The sequence below is a fragment of the Harmonia axyridis genome, chromosome 7, assembly GCF_914767665.1.
Source record: "Harmonia axyridis chromosome 7, icHarAxyr1.1, whole genome shotgun sequence".
NCBI lineage: Eukaryota > Metazoa > Arthropoda > Insecta > Coleoptera > Coccinellidae > Harmonia > Harmonia axyridis.
Window position 1 is genome coordinate 30942893 of NC_059507.1, and position 18212 is coordinate 30961104.

General features: G+C 34.2%; 2 protein-coding genes across 3 annotated transcripts; one reads left to right on the forward strand and one right to left on the reverse strand.

The window, feature by feature from the left end:
• The first annotated feature begins 147 nt into the window (after window positions 1-147).
• Window positions 148-2744, forward strand: LOC123684890 (TBC1 domain family member 15). Its single transcript, XM_045624392.1, has 5 exons — window positions 148-1043; window positions 1093-1346; window positions 1398-1814; window positions 1898-2212; window positions 2350-2744. Exons 1-5 carry the CDS (start codon window positions 404-406, stop codon window positions 2641-2643), a joined length of 1920 nt encoding a protein of 639 aa, XP_045480348.1. The 5' UTR covers window positions 148-403; the 3' UTR covers window positions 2644-2744.
• Window positions 2745-3084: 340 nt separating this feature from the next.
• On the reverse strand, window positions 3085-12094 carry LOC123684892 (serine protease inhibitor 28Dc). Of its 2 annotated transcripts, none has more exons than XM_045624394.1 (4): window positions 11871-12094; window positions 5927-6282; window positions 5372-5837; window positions 3085-4231 (listed from the first exon to the last, which is right to left on the reverse strand). In XM_045624394.1, exons 2-4 carry the CDS (start codon window positions 6279-6281, stop codon window positions 3265-3267), a joined length of 1788 nt encoding a protein of 595 aa, XP_045480350.1. In that variant the 5' UTR covers window position 6282; window positions 11871-12094; the 3' UTR covers window positions 3085-3264. The 2 variants fall into 2 exon arrangements, with proteins under 2 accessions (XP_045480350.1, XP_045480349.1); XM_045624393.1 differs by having other exon boundaries at window positions 11867-12094.
• Window positions 12095-18212: the final 6118 nt, after the last annotated feature.

The window sequence follows — 18212 nt, forward strand, 5'->3', positions numbered from 1 at the left end:
TTATTCAAAATAGCTCTTTTTTTACTTGAATTAAAAAAAAAAGAGTCGGGGAAATCCCTTCCTTTCATTTAAACATCAATCACATGCAAGATTTCCGTAAGAAAAAGCCACTTGTCAATTGTCAACCGTCAACCTCCAAATTTGTCGGATAAATTTCATAACAAAGTCATCGTTTGAATTGTTCAAGTTCAGTCAAACAATTATCTTAAACGGCAACTATATTTGACAAATAACGAGAAAACTATTCACTAGAGATAATCTCAACAAAAGGCTGTGTGATGTCAATAACCCAAAAGGAAGAAGTGACGTGGTTTTATTTCATTCTGAATCATTGTGCTCTTGTTTAGGATTTCGAATTTGATGAATAAATTTTTACCATAATCTAACTTCGATCACATCAATCATGAGTGATAATTCTGAGACTGAAGATGTGCATGAACTTTTTGTACAAGATGGAGTACTTTTGTTTTCTGCTGCCGCATCATTCATTAGTTTTGTGAAATCTGTAGGCACTCTCATGATAACTGAGTATTCTGATAAAAGTAGGAATATTGAATGGAAACCAATAGATGATGTAACAGTTGATTCAGATATTCAAGATCAAGAATGGGCAGTGGTAAACACAGTAGAAAAACGAATACGAACATTAAGTGGTTCTGTACCACTAGAATATAAGAACAGATCAAAGTTCTTGAAAGTTAGCTTTGATGAAATCAAAAGCTTCAGAGTTTCTGATAAAAATAGAAGATTAACGTTCAACGATGGAAAATCCGAACAAATCTGTACATACCTCTTTCAACATGGTAATTGTGAACATTTTGTGATTTTTTTGAAATCTTTAATACAAACAATTCCTTCACGAAGAGACAAGCATGTCTTTGTAGTATTGGACAAAACGAATCCTGAGATGGAGAAAATGGATAAGTCCTTTGCTGAATTGAATGTTTGTACGGATGGTCCTCGTGTATGGAAATTATGGGATGAATTCCAAGAGAGACCGATGGTGGCCACCTTTGAAGCATTTGCTAAGATCACAGATTTAGGTTAATATATCTGTTCTTTCGAAAATTCATAATTTGGTTTGATAATTAGTTTATAGGAGTCCAGAACACAGGGAACTTAGTGAAGACGTTAAGGAAATGCTAAATAAAAGTATCACAGAGTGTGGAAGTAATTCTACAAGCCATTCACAAGGTGATTATGAAGTGGTAGATGTGCCTTATTTACCAAAAAGGAGAGATTTTCCAAGAGGAAAGCCTTTGACATTAGATCAGTGGCTTGGGGTACAAGATCATGATGGTAGAATTGAAGACTCAGAATGCTTAAAACTCATGATATATCAAGGGGTGAGTGTCTGAATTGTTTATAAAATATGTTTCATTAAAATTCCAATCTAGGGAATCACACCATCATTGAGGAAAGAGGTTTGGAAGTATCTTTTAGATTATTATCCTTGGAACTGTACACAGGCCAAACGACAAAGAATAATAGCTCAAAAAAATGATGAATACTTCTCCATGAAATTACAATGGAAGACCATGTCTAAAACCCAAGAGGATAATTTTACAGATTATAGAGAAAGGAAATCGCAAATTGAGAAGGATGTCAGTCGAACAGATAGAACAATAGAATTTTATGCTGGTGATAATAACCCTAACCTTCAAATTCTTAATGACATTCTGATGACATATGTTATGTACAACTTTGATTTGGGTTACGTCCAAGGAATGAGCGATCTTCTTTCTCCGATATTACACTTAATGCAGAGTGAGGTTGATGCATTTTGGTGCTTTGTTGGTTTCATGAACAGATTGGTGAGTGTTATTTCCAAATTTAGTTAACTTTGAATTATATCCATTAACTTTTTGACAAATTCAATCATCCATTATTTCTGCAGAGTTCGAATTTTGATGCGGATCAAAATGGAATGAAAGAACAGCTGAGTAATTTATTCACACTTGTTGCCTTTATAGATCCAGACCTCGCCTCTTATTTCACTAATCACGATTCTGGAAATATGTTCTTCTGTTTCCGTTGGCTGTTAGTTTGGTTCAAACGAGAACTCAGTGAAGAAGATTGTATGTCTCTTTGGGAAGTCTTGTGGACAGGTTTTCCTTGTGAAAATTTCCATCTTTTACTGTGCTGTGCTATCCTCACAGAAGAGAAACAAACATTGATGGAAAATAACTACGGATTCACAGATATACTAAAGGTAATAAAATAAACTGTTAAGAGATGATAAAACTCAAAACATTGATATTAAATTTCAATTATAAGATTCAATAGTCACAATATAATAACAAGTTACTATCTGAATTTCTTCCGAAATTAATTAATTTCTTTCTTCAGCACATCAATGAACTGTGTGGAAGGTTGAATATTGATAAGATTTTGAATGATGCCCAAGGAATATACTACCAAATAAAAGAGTCAAAGCAATTGAATGATATCATAAGACTTCTCTTAGGACTTCCATTAACAGGAAGTAGTTTATCAGATAATCATGAAACTTCTCCATTCGAAGAAAATATTGGCTCAAGTAATGGATCAACTAGCATGCAACCACAAAGTTCTCAAGAAAGCATAAGAATTAGCCCTGATGAAAATAGCTTTGAGAAGTGTTTGTCGTCAAATTTTTTATAAGGCACTAAGTTTTATCATTGAGCAGCTTGTATGAAATTACATATTAATTATTTTCAAATATTGAATTATTGAGTATTAAACATAAATTTTTACAGAAATAATTGTTATTCTGCATCATTCAAAATATCATTAGTTTCTGAGTGAAAAACTCATAAGTAGGGCTTTTTCATTGAAATTATCCAATATTCATCATATTCTCTAAATTGATTGTTATTCTTTTTTTTTCACATTTGATCAACAAAATCTTGAGATCCATGGGTAAGATTAATGTTTTAGAATGCAATTTGCTTTGTTAATTTCAGAGAAATATGTAAATAATTCCTATTGACATATTAATTTCTGGATATGAGATGAAAATTTTAGTTAAGCAGCTACTGATAAGATATTTTTCCATAAGTGATCAGGTTACAGTAGCTGGCATTTAAAATTAATGCTACAAAGTATGAGTGATATATTTATTTACATTTTTCATGTTTGGTAAGGTGATGGAAAAGAAAATTAATATGAAAGTGGGACTTCAATGTTGTCCAAAATACACAACGCTTTTGCACTTAATTAAGAGGAAAACAATAACCTAATTACTTTTTGTTCAAATAAATAAAAAATATTAAGTCAGTACACTTATGGGGATGAATCACTTGAGTAAAATGGTGTAGGGCGGTTCACTGAACCCCAAAACATAACAACTTTAGTTTCTTCATGCATTATAAAGAAGAAGAAAGGAACTTCCGTCCTAAAAATGACTCTGCTGCCTAATTTCGATAATCCAAAAACTGTTGTAGCTGCCGCCTCAGTTCCAGTTTCAGTTATGTGCATATAGACTTTATGAATCACCCTGTCTGCGAAAAGTCCTGGATTTTCAAAATTAGTTGGATTTTCAGGTCTGTTAATATTTTCTCGTAGACTATCGAGATCATCTGATGCAAAAGACCTAGCTTTTCTTGCTATTCTTCTTCCAATTTTGTCACCAATTTTTTTATAAATGACTTTTTTAGTTGTATTGGAGACGATTTGTTCGCATGTTGTCACGTTATTATTAGTTTTATCAAATAGGTCTGTACAGTTGACTGTGTCTCCAAATCTATTAAAAATCAATACAGAATCATTCCCTTCATATTGATTTTTGGGAATAGTAGGTGATATAGGATTAATGACTGAATTCCCCAAATTTACTGTTCCTGTCAGATTTCCAATAGGCGCTGTAGCACCTGGAGACAGTAGAGCCAAGTTAGCTTCAGCAGGATTGAAGAGTGAAGAAATTCCCAAGTGTTTCAATGGGTCCTTCAAATCTAATGTAGAGTCTATCAACATTTTTGGGAATAAAATCACAGATGATGTTATTTGTACATTTGATACCAATCTTTGCAGATGTTCCAAGGTTAGAACATCTTCCAATGATTTTAGTTTTTCTTTAGTTGAATTCATTGGTTTCACTACATACATTGTTGTACGATTTCCTTTATATGGAAATCCAATTATTTCGCAGTCAAGGACTTTATCTTTGTAATAGGGGAAGTCTCCACCATTCGACATCATATCCACCCATATATCGCTAGGTTGGTTTTTGCCATTAGTGTAGAATCTGCGTCTGTGAATAAAAGAACATAAAAGTTAGATGTTTTAGGGTTAACAAGATAAAAGCTGCTCTTTAATGTTGAAAGGCATGCATATGCTATTTTGCTGATTAAAACCAAAAGATTATGATAGGATCTGAGATATATCAGATATGGAAGATACATGGAGTATTATTGACGGAAATAAATGCTGGAAAACCTTAATTTTTGCAGAAATGGTCCAAAAAATGAATAGCACTCAGAAATGGTCAACAACAACAATTCTTCGTAAATTGTACAATATATTTTGATTGTAATATTCAGATGACGCCAATGCTGAAACTCTCACAAGTAATTTGTTGAAAGCCATGAGAAAATTTGTCAATGAACAAATCAATACAGAAAAAGTACTTCAGAAGTTAAGAAGCAGATGAAGTTTAACTAGAGTGAAATTTACAATCTCCTCAGCTTCAAAAGCAAGAACTGTGTTCTCAAATTGAAAATAATTCTACTTCAGAACGGAACATGTCACATTCTAAATGATGTTCTGCAGAAACAAAAAAGTTTGTTATTCAAGATATGAGAATTTGTAGAATGAAAAGAGACAAAAATACCGCAAAACATTTCCAAAAAAACATTGAAATGAAAAATCTCTGATGAAGAAGAAGAGGAAGTCTGGTAGTTCTATACCAACATTAACAATTTAAGAACTTTCCACAATCCTTTCTCACCTAAAAAGAAAATGCCAGCTTGGCAATCTTCCCAACAATAAAGTTAATGGAAATATAAACTTAGACACCTCCAAAACCTCATATGTTGATTAATACTTTATATATTCAACTTTGACACTCAAGGAACAGAAACCTTCTGACAAAGATATCCCAAATAGAACTATAATCAAGACGGCTCTCATAGTGATTAAAGGCATATAGGAAGTCGTGTTAAAAAAAAAATTGGGTTAGCACAGGCATAGAATAATGCATAAAGCAAGAATTTATATTAGCATCGCTTTGTCTCTTTCTTTTTCTGATTTGAAGTTGTCGAGACCACGTCATATGAACAGATTAGATAGAGCAATCAATTTTTTTTCAGTATATACTTTCATTATTGAGTTTAATTGAGATATTTCACAACACAGCCATTTGAACTAACATAAGGGTATTAAAAAGTGTTACCTTTTTGTTGCTCCTTCATAGAATGGATATTCCCATTGAGCATTGAAGTACATAGCACTGGCTAATATGACTTTGGTGTCAGCAGATGGCGCATCTGCCAGCACCTCCTTGATTTTGCCTTTTGTTCTATCAGAAACCCATGCATTTATAGATTTCTGAGCATGTAATGGGTTCTGTTCAAAATCAAGATTTAATACCTCACTTTGGTAGATATTTTCTGCAGTGTTCTTATAAAGTTTTCTTATAGGGAAGTTGTTCTGAACGAAGATAGCTATTGCAAAGTTGACTTGCGATTCCATTATAAACCCTGAAGTCCTTTCCAGTTTCAAAATCATTTTGCCGAATTGCTCATGAACAATCTGGGATTTCTTGTCAAGATCTGGTACTCCAGTTGCAAATCCCAAAAGTGTAGAAATTTCTTGGTAGGTCTTTCCATTAGCTCCCAGCAGAACAAGGGCCAAAGAAGCTGAGGAAACATAAGAGAGTTATCTAAGTATATCAGAATAAGGAAACTTATAAAAAACACTCTTAAAGTATTGGGAATATATTTCATACCTGCCACACTGACTGGTGCAAACACAATATTATTATATTGATTTCTTGACTGATTTGTAATCACTTTGTTGATTGCTACTGTAAGTTTCATTAGTCCTGACGAAATGGCTTCAGTAACAAATGCTTCATACTCAGGAGTACCTCTTGGGGGTATTTGGACATGTTTAGTCACCGAAGCACCATGTCCTTGATTGAACCGATTCGGTCCTTCGAAACTTCCAAAGGGAACTAAGGGAGATTGCACATGATATGCTTTGTTGTTGTAAATAACATTGCCATCATCATCAGGGTAATAAACCATCTGTTTATTGCCATGTGCAAAGGAGACTAGTAGAAGTGGTAGTATTCTGTACATTCTGAAATTCAATGTATATAATAATTAACATCATGATATGATGAATGACAAACATAACATAATAGATAGCGACATTATAAGGCAAAGTAAGAGAATAAATATGGAAGATTATCAAGTGATTTTTAAATTTTGTCTTGCAAAATCTCAAATCAATGAGATATGCTGTCACTGAAATATTAGGTGTTTTTTCGATATTCCGCTTGAATTTACTATGTTGTTTCTGAAAATGAAACATGCTTCGTTTTCGAAATCAGCTTTTTCCTTTTACTCTATTATTAATGAATTCATCATTTTAATTTTTAGGTATTGAAATCTAGGTAATGTGTTGTTTCGAATTTGGTAAAAGTCTTCTGCCAAATCCAGTGGCGTGCACACAGGTATGCGATGATCCTGTTCCTATTGAAAATGCATTTAAACCCTTGTTTTTTTTTTTGAGAAAATGATTCCATTTCTGAAATCAATAGCCTTTTACTAAAAAAAGAGCTGTCTTGAATTTTTTCATAGAATGTAACGTTTTCGATATAAGTGAGTACAAAGCAGACACTATCCACAAAAATCTATACAATGTTTTTCCCGCAATTCTACCAAGAATTCTCATTTCCGCTGTTTTCCAACATACGTATTGCCTTAGATGTGTCTGATCTAGTCTCAGTCATGTTATGTATGTAAGTCATGATCGGTCGTACGGTGCCCTTGTAGATTCTTTCCTTTGTCTTCATGTTAAGATGTTTATTTTACATCCAAATGCAAATTTTGAACGTGATCGAATCTCCAGCTTCAAAATTAACAGGAAAACAAAATTTCGAACGGTTGTATTTATGAAAAACCCTAGTCGGATTTTTCCAATTTGCGAACTTAACGCCAGAAGGAACACTATATATTTTTTCCTTTCAAAAAAAAAAATGGGACAGTTCATAATTGATCAAATGTAACAACACCAAAGAACAATGCTTTTAATAGTATTGTTTTAAAAAAAGAGAACAATGAGAGTTTTCAGGGGCCTCTAGCGTCAAAAATAGCCTATTGAAAAGCTTTTCTCTATTACAGTACTAAAAACAGTGCTGTAATGACTCATTACAGCATTGTTGTCAGTTATATTTTTCGTTTTATGGTTGTCTATACTGACTTCGATCTATCGATCCTATCAAATTTCAACACATTTCAATATAATATAATTTCGATATAATGAAATGATTTGCCACTTTATTCGCATTTTCTCTTGATTCTGATGGTGTTAAATCGATTTCGTCAGACATAATTCAGGAATTTAATGCGTAATTATAAATTATTTGAAAATTCGAAACGTACGATTAGGTAAAATTCAAATTCCGTAATCTGTCAATTTTCTTAACAGTCACACCAACTGCTAAGATACAAAACAAAAGTCACTAAGATGTATAATCCGAATTCTTCATTGAATTTTGACAATATTCCACAAAACTTGACTGAAATAGAGAAAATATCGTCTAATACTCGTTGCAGAAGGCAATTCCAACACTCATGCGTTCGAATTTCGCATTCTTGTTGGAATAGGAGCCCATTCTGCAACTTGTTTTAGAATATACTATTGTCTATTGTATTTTTAGTTCGGAATGACTTGGACTATAACATATCAAAAATTCAGCCAATTTGACAAGAGGCCACTTTTCCTAATAAAGTGTGCGATATCCTTTCTCAAGAAATTTAATCGAACAATCTACTATCGGTATTTCACTATTTTCACTTTTGCATAAACCAGTTCTATCTCTGTGATAATACCATTTGAAGAAAGTCAAATGAGACTAGGAATTTTGGGAAAAAGTATCAATAAGCATGAACTTGAACTCCAATAATAACATATTGATAATATCTTGGGTATTGATCATTTTTATCTTCAATGTTTTACAGAATTAAAATCGCTAGTTTGGGGTTATCAGTATTGGAAAAACAATTTGAATACTATGAATGTTGAGCGGAATTTTCAATAATATGGGAATTTTGAAATCCATTACTTCCAACTAATTGGTATATTATATTATTTTCGATTTAAATAAATAAGGAAGTTTAAAGAAAAAGAAAACAATACTTGAAAAAAGGTCCGAGTCCAAGGTCTAATTACAGTAATCATATACTGAATTTCATTGAAAAGATAGATAGGAAAAGTGATCTTTCAGAAAGTAAGAGATAGTTCCTCAAACATAACGCTATATATTTCATCATTGTCTCTATTTTTCAAATTTCGAGACGGTAAGGGTCTCAAACGATAAAGTTCGATCCAATAATGACGAATCACTGGTCAGATTCAATTCAGTCCGTCCATCAGTTAGTAAACACGATAACTTTCGAACAGAAAAACCTAGAACTTCAAAATTCTCAGGGTAGTTTCTGATCTTCTATGCCGAAGTTGAGTTCATTAATTGACAAAATCCTAATAGGGGTTTCGTAAATATCGAAATTTTTTCTCCTGCTAGTTTAAAAATTGCAAATTCATCATCTCATATAATTATGTATATACATACTTATATTGTATAGTTTGAATCCTCAATAGGCGCATTGATTAGCGCTCCAAAGCTCCTGACAAGTCAGTTCTGTTCTTGAATTCTTTAAATAACGGGTGTTTTTTTTTCGAGGTACATTACTTTAAGTCGGCATTACTGTTCAAGATGGCAACCGATTCAACAGCTGTCAAGTGATTTATTCTCAGTTTGGTTTGGCAATTCATCATGAATAGACACACGCCTGAACAACGCTTGCGAATAGTGCAATTTTATTCCGAAAATAATGGTTCTGTGCGGAATACGTATCGCGCACTACGTCCATTTTATTTTGTTTAACGATGAAGCGCACTTCTGGTTGAATGGCTACGTCAAAAAACAAAACTGCCGCATTTGGAGTGGAGCTAATCCTCAAGTGTATGTCGAAACACCGTTACATCCAGAAAAACTGACTGTTTGATGCGCTTTATGGGCTGGTGGAATCATTGGTCCATACTTCTTCAAAAACGATGATGGCCAGAACTTTACAGTCAATGGTGATCGGTATAAAGCCATGATTACTAACTTTTTCATTCCTGAATTGAACAACCATGATGTCCAGGAGCTGTGGTTCCAACAAGACGGCGCAACATGTCACACAGCTCGTGCCACAATCGATTCATTGAAAGACACGTTTGGTGACCGCCTAATTTCACGTTTTGGACCTGTGAATTGGCCTCCAAGAACTTGTGATTTAACACCGCTAGACTACTTTCTGTGGGGCTATGTAAAGTCATTGGTCTATGCGGATAAGCCACAAACTCTTGACCATTTGGAAGTTGTTTTATTGCAATTCAAAGTTCTGTAGCTCTAAAAAAACACCCTTTACCTATCTAACGAAATAACCACTTTATCCTTTATTGAGAACCCAACCCTTGAATTTGAATATAAAAAAGAACTTGTGATGGAAATATCCATTAAAACTGTTTTTGTTTTGTTTCTAAACAAAATAAAAAATTCTTCCAAAAACTATTCAATCTAGTTTACCTACAATCGAAGTTGTACAGTCTGTTGTCCATGATGTGGAGCTTAGAAGGAAAAAGGAGATAAGTTAATAACAAGGGACAAATATCTTAAGAGAGGAAAAGAACCGACTCGTAATCAGAAGCTATATCATCAAACCTTTTGTTGTTTTGGTGGAAAAGATAATACATATAAAACGAAAAGCATGTTTTCGAGCGCTCGTTTCCTGGAACATCGAACTATACCCATGATTTTGTCATGAAGTCTGTATTTTTTAGAATTTGGCTCCAGATATAGGTTTTGTCTCAAACGATAAGGTTCTACTCACTGATGACAAATCTATCTCAAACTCGATGTTGTGCGTTAGGCCGTCCGTTAAAACTATAACTCGTACGGAAAGACCTCTAGAATCTTAAAATGTTCAAGATAAGTTCGAATCTCGAATGCCGCAGTTTAGTCAGTTATTGGGAAAAATCCTACTCGGGGTCCTGAAGATATGGACGTTGGAAATTCTGTTTTTCTGATAATTTCAAAACTACTAATTCGATGGACATGAAGTTTTTCATTAGATGAAGAATTGCTGTTTAAATATTCTTGGAAGATTTCATGTTTATCGCGTCACCATAACCAGAGAAAATTCAAGTAGAATCTCAAAAAAAAAAAAAATTCAGTAATAACATTCGAATTTTTCAAGTTTATGGTAAATTTTATGTTGATGGAATCACCTGAATAACCACAAATTCAAGGAATATTCTCGTTCAACAGATTCAACTCCGTTGAATTCAAATTTTGAATAGATAATCATCCTAATGTTCATGCCAAATTTCAATAGGATCGTATCATCAGAACTTATTATCTAGATAACCAACCGACAATATAATAACATAACAAATTACATCTCACATACAGGGTGTTCCTAAATTGGAGGTACCTACAAGATCAGTGAGAGATTCCTTGGGTAATTTTGAGAAAAAAAGTCCCAAAAGCATGGGCCAGGAAATGCTTTGTTTTCGAGATACAGTCCTACTTTTTTGTGATGATTACAACAGTTTATCGAATCTTTATTAATCTTCGCCACTTATTTGGTGAAAAAGTACCAAAACTTAAATTTATTCATTCATCACAGCTTACTATAACAGATCTATATAATAATTTGGATTATCCTGACAATTCTAGAGTATTGTTAGAAGTTTTTTCTCAAAATTTGTAGAGATACGACGAAACTACAAATCAAAAAGTGTAATACTGGACTAAAATTTATTTTCACATTCTTCTAAACTACCAGTGATTCACCAAAAACAAGTTCTGGAGGCAAGAAGCGGGCACTCTACCAGAAAAGATATCATCCTGTAGATTTGCATTAACAATTAGCATATCTCTTGATGAAAACTTCAAATTGGAATAGGTATCTATGAGAATTGACAAATTTAAGTTAAATATCTTGTGAAGGAAAGGTGATTTGAAAAAAAACTTCAACACTCTGTATTTCGAAAATAAAGCGTTTGCGGACACAACTTTGCAGAACTTCTTTTTCCTAAAATGATCCAAGGAATCTGACCTTTTCGTTTTTACCTCCAATTTAAGAACACCTAATCAATACATATGCATACACAGTTCTGGACATTCTTGAAGACCTCAGAACTATATAGGTATATGTGGTCTCCAATAGAAGTGTATGAATGGACGATCGCTCAAAAGCTCCAGACTCCAAGTCAGTGCTTCTCCCGATTTCATGTTTTTGATTGTTATTGAATATCAAGCAAAGACCTCTAATTTTGAAGGAGACCTCTAGAGGGTGGGCAGGTGTGCTTTTTCCTCGATTATTTGTTTATAAACATACCAAAAGTTTCCCTGTGACAATTTCTGGTTTAGATAAAAAAAAATCCGGAGTATAAACAAAGTTTGCGCTTTCATAGATAGAAAAAATGTTTCCATTATAAACAAGTCTAGTGAAGGTAGGTGTTCGATTATATGTAAATGCAATTTGGATCGACCTAGAACATCAATAATGCGAATGACAAATGGAAAACCAACTATGTAGCTGCACAATGTGAAACAATAAAATAACCTATAAAAGACGATCAACACTATGAACAATAACAAACTTACGCACTCGATTCTTTCACTCAACTTTCTCTCACTTCATTCCCGGTTCAGTATCAACACAAAAACCGATAGGTCCAGTTAAAATCACATTAGAACAGTATCGGTAAAACTCGAAAAACTTGTGACTCGCGAAACGAAGAGAAGAGGCTCACTATGAACGTCCGAGGTCCAACCATGTGTAGTCGCAAAGTAGATGACCTTCCCCACCAGAAGCAGTGGAAGCGAACTGATGAAAGAATATGGGGATACGGTGATTTCCATGTTTGTAAAACCGAGCCCGCACTCTCTTATCACTGGTATCGGTTTTTGGTTTATTCCGCGAGCCCGCAAGCGGTTTTCAGGGAATATACGGACGCCAACCGGACGTTGGTTGGAGATATACACGGTGTCGCATTGAAAAGTAAATAGAGGTCTTTTCGGGTAGGAAAAATTGAAATTTTGGATAATCTCTTGGAGTCGTCAGTGTTGTTCTGGCGGAGGACATTTTTTTACATAAAATCCATCATCAGATCATTTCATCCCTCTGTTCGGCAAGCCCAACCCCTTAAATTTGAATAGGGAACATATAAATCGTGCGATATGTTATTGAAAAGGTATTGTCCTCTTGAATATGGTACTAAACATTTTTGCAAGAACTGATTATTCGTTGAAGTAGAAGGGGAGAATAGGGGAATAGGAACAATGCAAGAAAAAATGAAAAAAGTACCAGGTTTGGTTGAATTTTTATACATTTATGATTCAAAGTATTGTTCTACTATTTTCTCCCATCTTTCGATCAGCGTACGAATCTCGCGTTGAAAAAACTGGTCATCTTTTGAAGCGATCACGAATCGATCCAATTTTTTACTTCTTCATAAGACCGGAAGTGCTGGTCAGCCATGCCGTGTGCCATTACTCGAAACGAATGATAGTCCGAGGAAGCAACGTCTGGAAAATACGGCGGGTGGGATAGGACTTCCCATTCCAACGTTTCGAGGTCGGGAATTATCATGCTCTAAATTCATCATGTCTCTCGTTCTATTGCGGCCGTTTGTCTTTCAATGCTCGGCTCAAACGCATTAATTGCGTTCGATAACGATCGCCTGTGATTGTTTTCACTTCACTTGAACAAAACCGGCCATTTTTTAACAGACGTTAAGAATGACTATTATTTTGAGCAAAATAATATAATTGTATGTAGAAAATATCTGCTATTTTTCACAAAGAATGTGAGCTTCAACCCTAGCCATCAAATGTTCACACAATGTTACATAACATTGCTAAAATCCACTTCAAAATGGTGAAAGTGTTCACAGTTCGCAAAACATGAACACTTTTAGGTTGTTCTGAAGCAACTGCTCGGCCGAAAATTGTGAAACTGGGGGAAAAATTTAAAAATTCGAGCTGTTGGGACAAATGACTTATGTGAAGAATCAAAACCGCGTACGTCGCTCAAGAACAACTGAGAATATTGCTGCTATAGCCGGTAGTGTTCACCAGAATCCAGGTTTGACGATTCCTCGTTCATCGTGGGAGTTGATGAAATGGAAGATATTGGTCAATAAGGTGGCGCTACATCTTTTCTTTAAGATCACTTGAAATATAAGGTATATGCCAATGCTCCACAATCGATTCAAGACCTTGAAGATGAAATTCCTGATGTTATTGAAGACATACAGCCGCAAACTATGGGAATTGATCAATTAAAATTTCATAAGTCGTGGTGGCAATCTGGCTGATATCATTTTCCATCGTTAATGACATAGCTTCCTCTTTACAATGAAATAAACATCCATCATTCATTTCTCTTAAAATATACTTTTTTCATATCAAAATGAAACCTTTTATTGGAAATCCCTTTAGTTGAAGTTCCTCACAAAAGTTTTCTTTCTCATTTTGCCAGGGCGCCAAATTTTAGGGGCGCAAAGTTATTTAATAAAACAAGACATTCCTTTGGAGACAAAAATGTTCTCCTTGTAGTTAAACTATGAAATGTCCAAGTGCCAATTTTTTTCAATCAAATTGACGCTCTCAACTATAGTTATGAAAATACAAACAGGCCTTTAAAAACTACGTCGTCTTTTTACTATAGATTTATTGAGCGTCGTACTTTCAAACAATTCAGGACGTTTTTTGAAGAAATCGACAAAACGTCCTTGGATAAATTTGACATAGTGATGATTTTATGTTGAAAAAGACGATTTCATATGGAATTGAAAAGATGTCTGAGAAGAATAACAGAGGCTCCTTCAAAGAAAGTTCACATAAATAAGGCATAGCAGGGCAGCGAAAATTTATTTTGCCGGGGCACCAAAATGTCTAGCGGCGGCCCTGTCCCCAGATTTGGCCCATTAACGATCTTAACCGGTGCTTTTGAACCCCAGACATACCCTGAAAATGTCAAGTCACTAGGTATTTTCTTTCGTAAGACTTTTTTTACTACGACTAGCGGTCAGATGACTGTCCGTACCACAGAACACTATCATTGGGACGAAATGATAATGACGTCTTAATCAATGATCCAAACTTATTCAATGCACCACAGCTATCGATTGATCGAAACATGTCTGTGGAAATACCTAATGATGACTAACTTTTCGTTCATGGATTAAAAAGTCGTTGTTTTTCTATGTACTAATTAGCATAGATAGTGCATCTAGGTATACAAAAGGAGACGGGCTGTAGACTGGTTTTGCGAGGTAAATCCACAGAGGTCATTGAAATACCCGTATAATTCCAATGTCCAACTTTTAGGAACAATGATGCTACAAAATTTGATGATTATGATTACCATATTAATTGTGAATTCTAACTATGTACCAATACAATAATTCTCTATTCTCTACTATACTAAATGAGTATTTGATGGAAAACACATAAAGCGGAAAGAAAAGTTTGAATGTTTAAAAATATAGGTAGTTTTTGTTTGAAATTTCTATTGGATAACGCTATCAACACAAAATTTTGCTCTAGCTAGAAGTGGATATTTTAGAAATACACGCATAATTACATCTCCATCCAATAGATAATTTTCTCGTTTAACACGAGTCTTGATCAAGTACTGCCTCCATTTTTGCATCTTCGAAAACCTTCTCTCTTCCACCGCCATGCTGGTCTCCGATGTCAAAATCACCGTTCTTGAATCGTTGAAACCACTCTCGGCACGTTCTTTCACTAATAGCGGTCTCACCACAGGTGTTTGAGAACAATCGATGAGCCTCAGCCGCAGATTTCTTCATATTAAAGCAGAAAATTGAAACCTCCCGCTGATGAAGAGAATTCGGCTCGTAAGCTGACATGTTTAATCGAGAATAACTTTATGATGCAGACACAAATCGTCTAATATTTCCATGGCTTTATGTTTAAAAATACCTAAGCTTACTTTATGTCATCTACGATCTATTTATTTCGACTACCACTTACCGCTACAGCCATCTATTTCAAAACGGCGGTTTGCTTCCCAATACTAGTTCGAAAAGGATCTAGACCTAGAGTTTGGCTAGAATTATTAGTCCGATGGACATTGAATTTTTTTGGTTTTTCTGCTTAGTTTTGTTAGGGTTGTTCTTAATATTAAGAAACATATTTTCATATAAACACAGACCTAAAAAAAAATCCAAAAAATCAATGTCCATCAGACCAATATTTCTAGCTAAACTATAGGTAGATCCTAGAACTCTAGATTTTCCTTGGCTATCTGCATATGCATTGGATCTCCGTACTTCACATAACGGATATAAAATATTAATATTTTTATTATTGATACTGGTTTCTACATAGTAAACTGAGTAGTTTCCAAAAGTGTAATTATTGATTTTCATTTGAAGTGCTAATATTTTTATTAGCACTTCAGATCTATTCGTTTTTATATACCTACTAGCTAAAATGACTTTGAAGATCATTAGGATTAGTTCCGTTTCATATAACCTATCAATACATTGGCCTACAAGTACATTTCATCTTCTGGTGCATTGAAATAGCGGTTCACTGAACTATTGCCCGAATTTTTCTCATTTATTTATGGATCAACGGGCTCAATGTTACGTTATTAATGCAATTGTAACTTTAGACTAACGTTGTAACCAAAGACAAATCTTTAAGGGCCGGTATTATAAAGGATAACCGACGGTTGAGGAATTTGGTAGTTGACGCTACGGTTGAACCGTCGGTTATCCTTCATAATACCGGCCCTAAGGCAGTTTGCTACAGTACTATAATTTTCTTCCATCCTGCAATGATCACCATGACAATCTATTCGATGAATCAGGGCAAATTAAATGAATTCGAATAAAACCTACAATTCAGCATATTAAATAGAAATTATATAGACTATCATGGCTATCAAAAATTCTATCGCTATAAATATAATAAACCATTGGAAAAATGTTGCATATATGCAGTCAAATAATTTTAGTAAGTAATGAAAACATCCATCTATTCATTCTAGAAATAGGGGAATTTGTACACGTGTAAAAACGTTATTTTTATACATTCCAATGAATATTCATTACTCTTATATTTCAATACATATAGCCACATATATTTGATTATTTGATCCTATTTTGTTATTCTCTAAATAAAATTACTGTAATCAAGTTAATCACTGAGCTCCAACTTCCAACATCCATAAACTTAATTTTTAAATCGCATAAAACGACAATAGGATGGAGGATGCAGTATTTCACTCATGTTCATTGAAGGTCATATACTGATTTTCTATGCACGAAACGATGTTGCTATTCATTTGGAATCAACAATTTAATTGTTGATGGTTTTCTATTTTCAAAAGAATCGTTTGATGTAAGATTCGATTCGAAGATAATTGATTTTTAAAATAGTTCCACCTGTCAGGCTTATATAGATATTGATCGTTCTGAAAGATCATGCACGTGAATTTCTGGTTTTCGATGTTAGCAATTATAGAAATAATTGTATATCAGCAGCAGCTCGTTTAGTAATTCAGATAACGAAATGATCCGGAAAAGGCTTTTGTGGTTATTCTTACGCAGATGAACGTTTAGGTACTGCGGTTTACATTTGTTTCATTCAACACAAATTTATGCCAACTCCGAGCAATCTTATTGAATAGGTATTTTTGTTGTTTGCGTTTTTGATTAGCAAGCAGCAATCGATATGATCTATTTCTGTTTCTATGAATTATCACCGCTAAGGTAAATCAGCGTATGTGAGCAAAAGTATCCTCATTTTTATTGGGCTCCGCATTAAAAAGTCTATTTTTCAATCGATTGAAAGAAAAAGTTTTACCATGAAAGGTTGAATATATCACGTCAGACAGAGATCAACAATGAAAACATATCGGATAATTCACTAATATTCAATCTATTTAGAATTAGTTTAAAGGGAGTAAACATATTCCAAGATGTTTGTCTACAAATTGCAAGATTACTTGCGTAATAACATAAACGATAAATAACAGTTGGATGATCCAGTTCTGATTACAGTTTTCCCAGAGGTTTTGATTACAAAACAAGAATTTCCGAAAGATTATATCACAAAACTTCTTTATCTGAAAGCATCTTAACGAAAATAAAAAGTATTATATTATTTGTTACCTACAAACTTGGGTTTGAGAAAATATTTCTGTTAAATGGCGATAACTCTTTCCAGATTCATTTGTTTTCAATGGAACAAACCCTAATTTTTTTTTCGAGCTCAGTCCACCTGTGAAAACCGCAGAATTCGTTCACTGGTTACTGCTACTGGTTAGGTTAGTCTCAATTTTTTAAGCTATCGTCTCCGCGGTATCCGTAATATAATTAAAAAAAAGTCTGCTCACCGAAAAAACCATAAATAAGGATCTCCACTGTCATTTCACGGTCATGACGCAAATCCTCGATGCATCTGTTATGATTTTATTCTCTCTCTTCAATTTCAGATTCTCCTGTTTGTACCTACCTACTAGGTTGCGGTTTTGCGGTTCGATAAAGAAAAACACAATTTTATGGTTTGGAAAACACTTTATCTATTATTCAGTATAGCCTCCATGAACAACAATATACTTGTTTCAACGAGATTCAATGAATTCCATCCCTGAAGTGGCCTACACACTTGCCAGAAAAGGAGCACAAACTCGGAAACTCCTTTCATTGGCCTGGAACCTTTCTGTGGCCTAGACAAATGTACCTACAAGAAAGAATGTTAGGAAAGGAAGAAACCGAAAGAGAAACACTCTAGCGTTGGGATCACTCCAAAAAGTTTTTTTGAAACTTTGACTCTGTTAGATTCAAGAAGTAACTGGATTTTGGTAGAAATATGCTACACCTCCTCACTGGATCCTTGAAGCCATCCAAGATATTGGAGTTCATTAGAACTGTGGAACTGGAAAGCGAGCTGATGTAGATCACGTTAT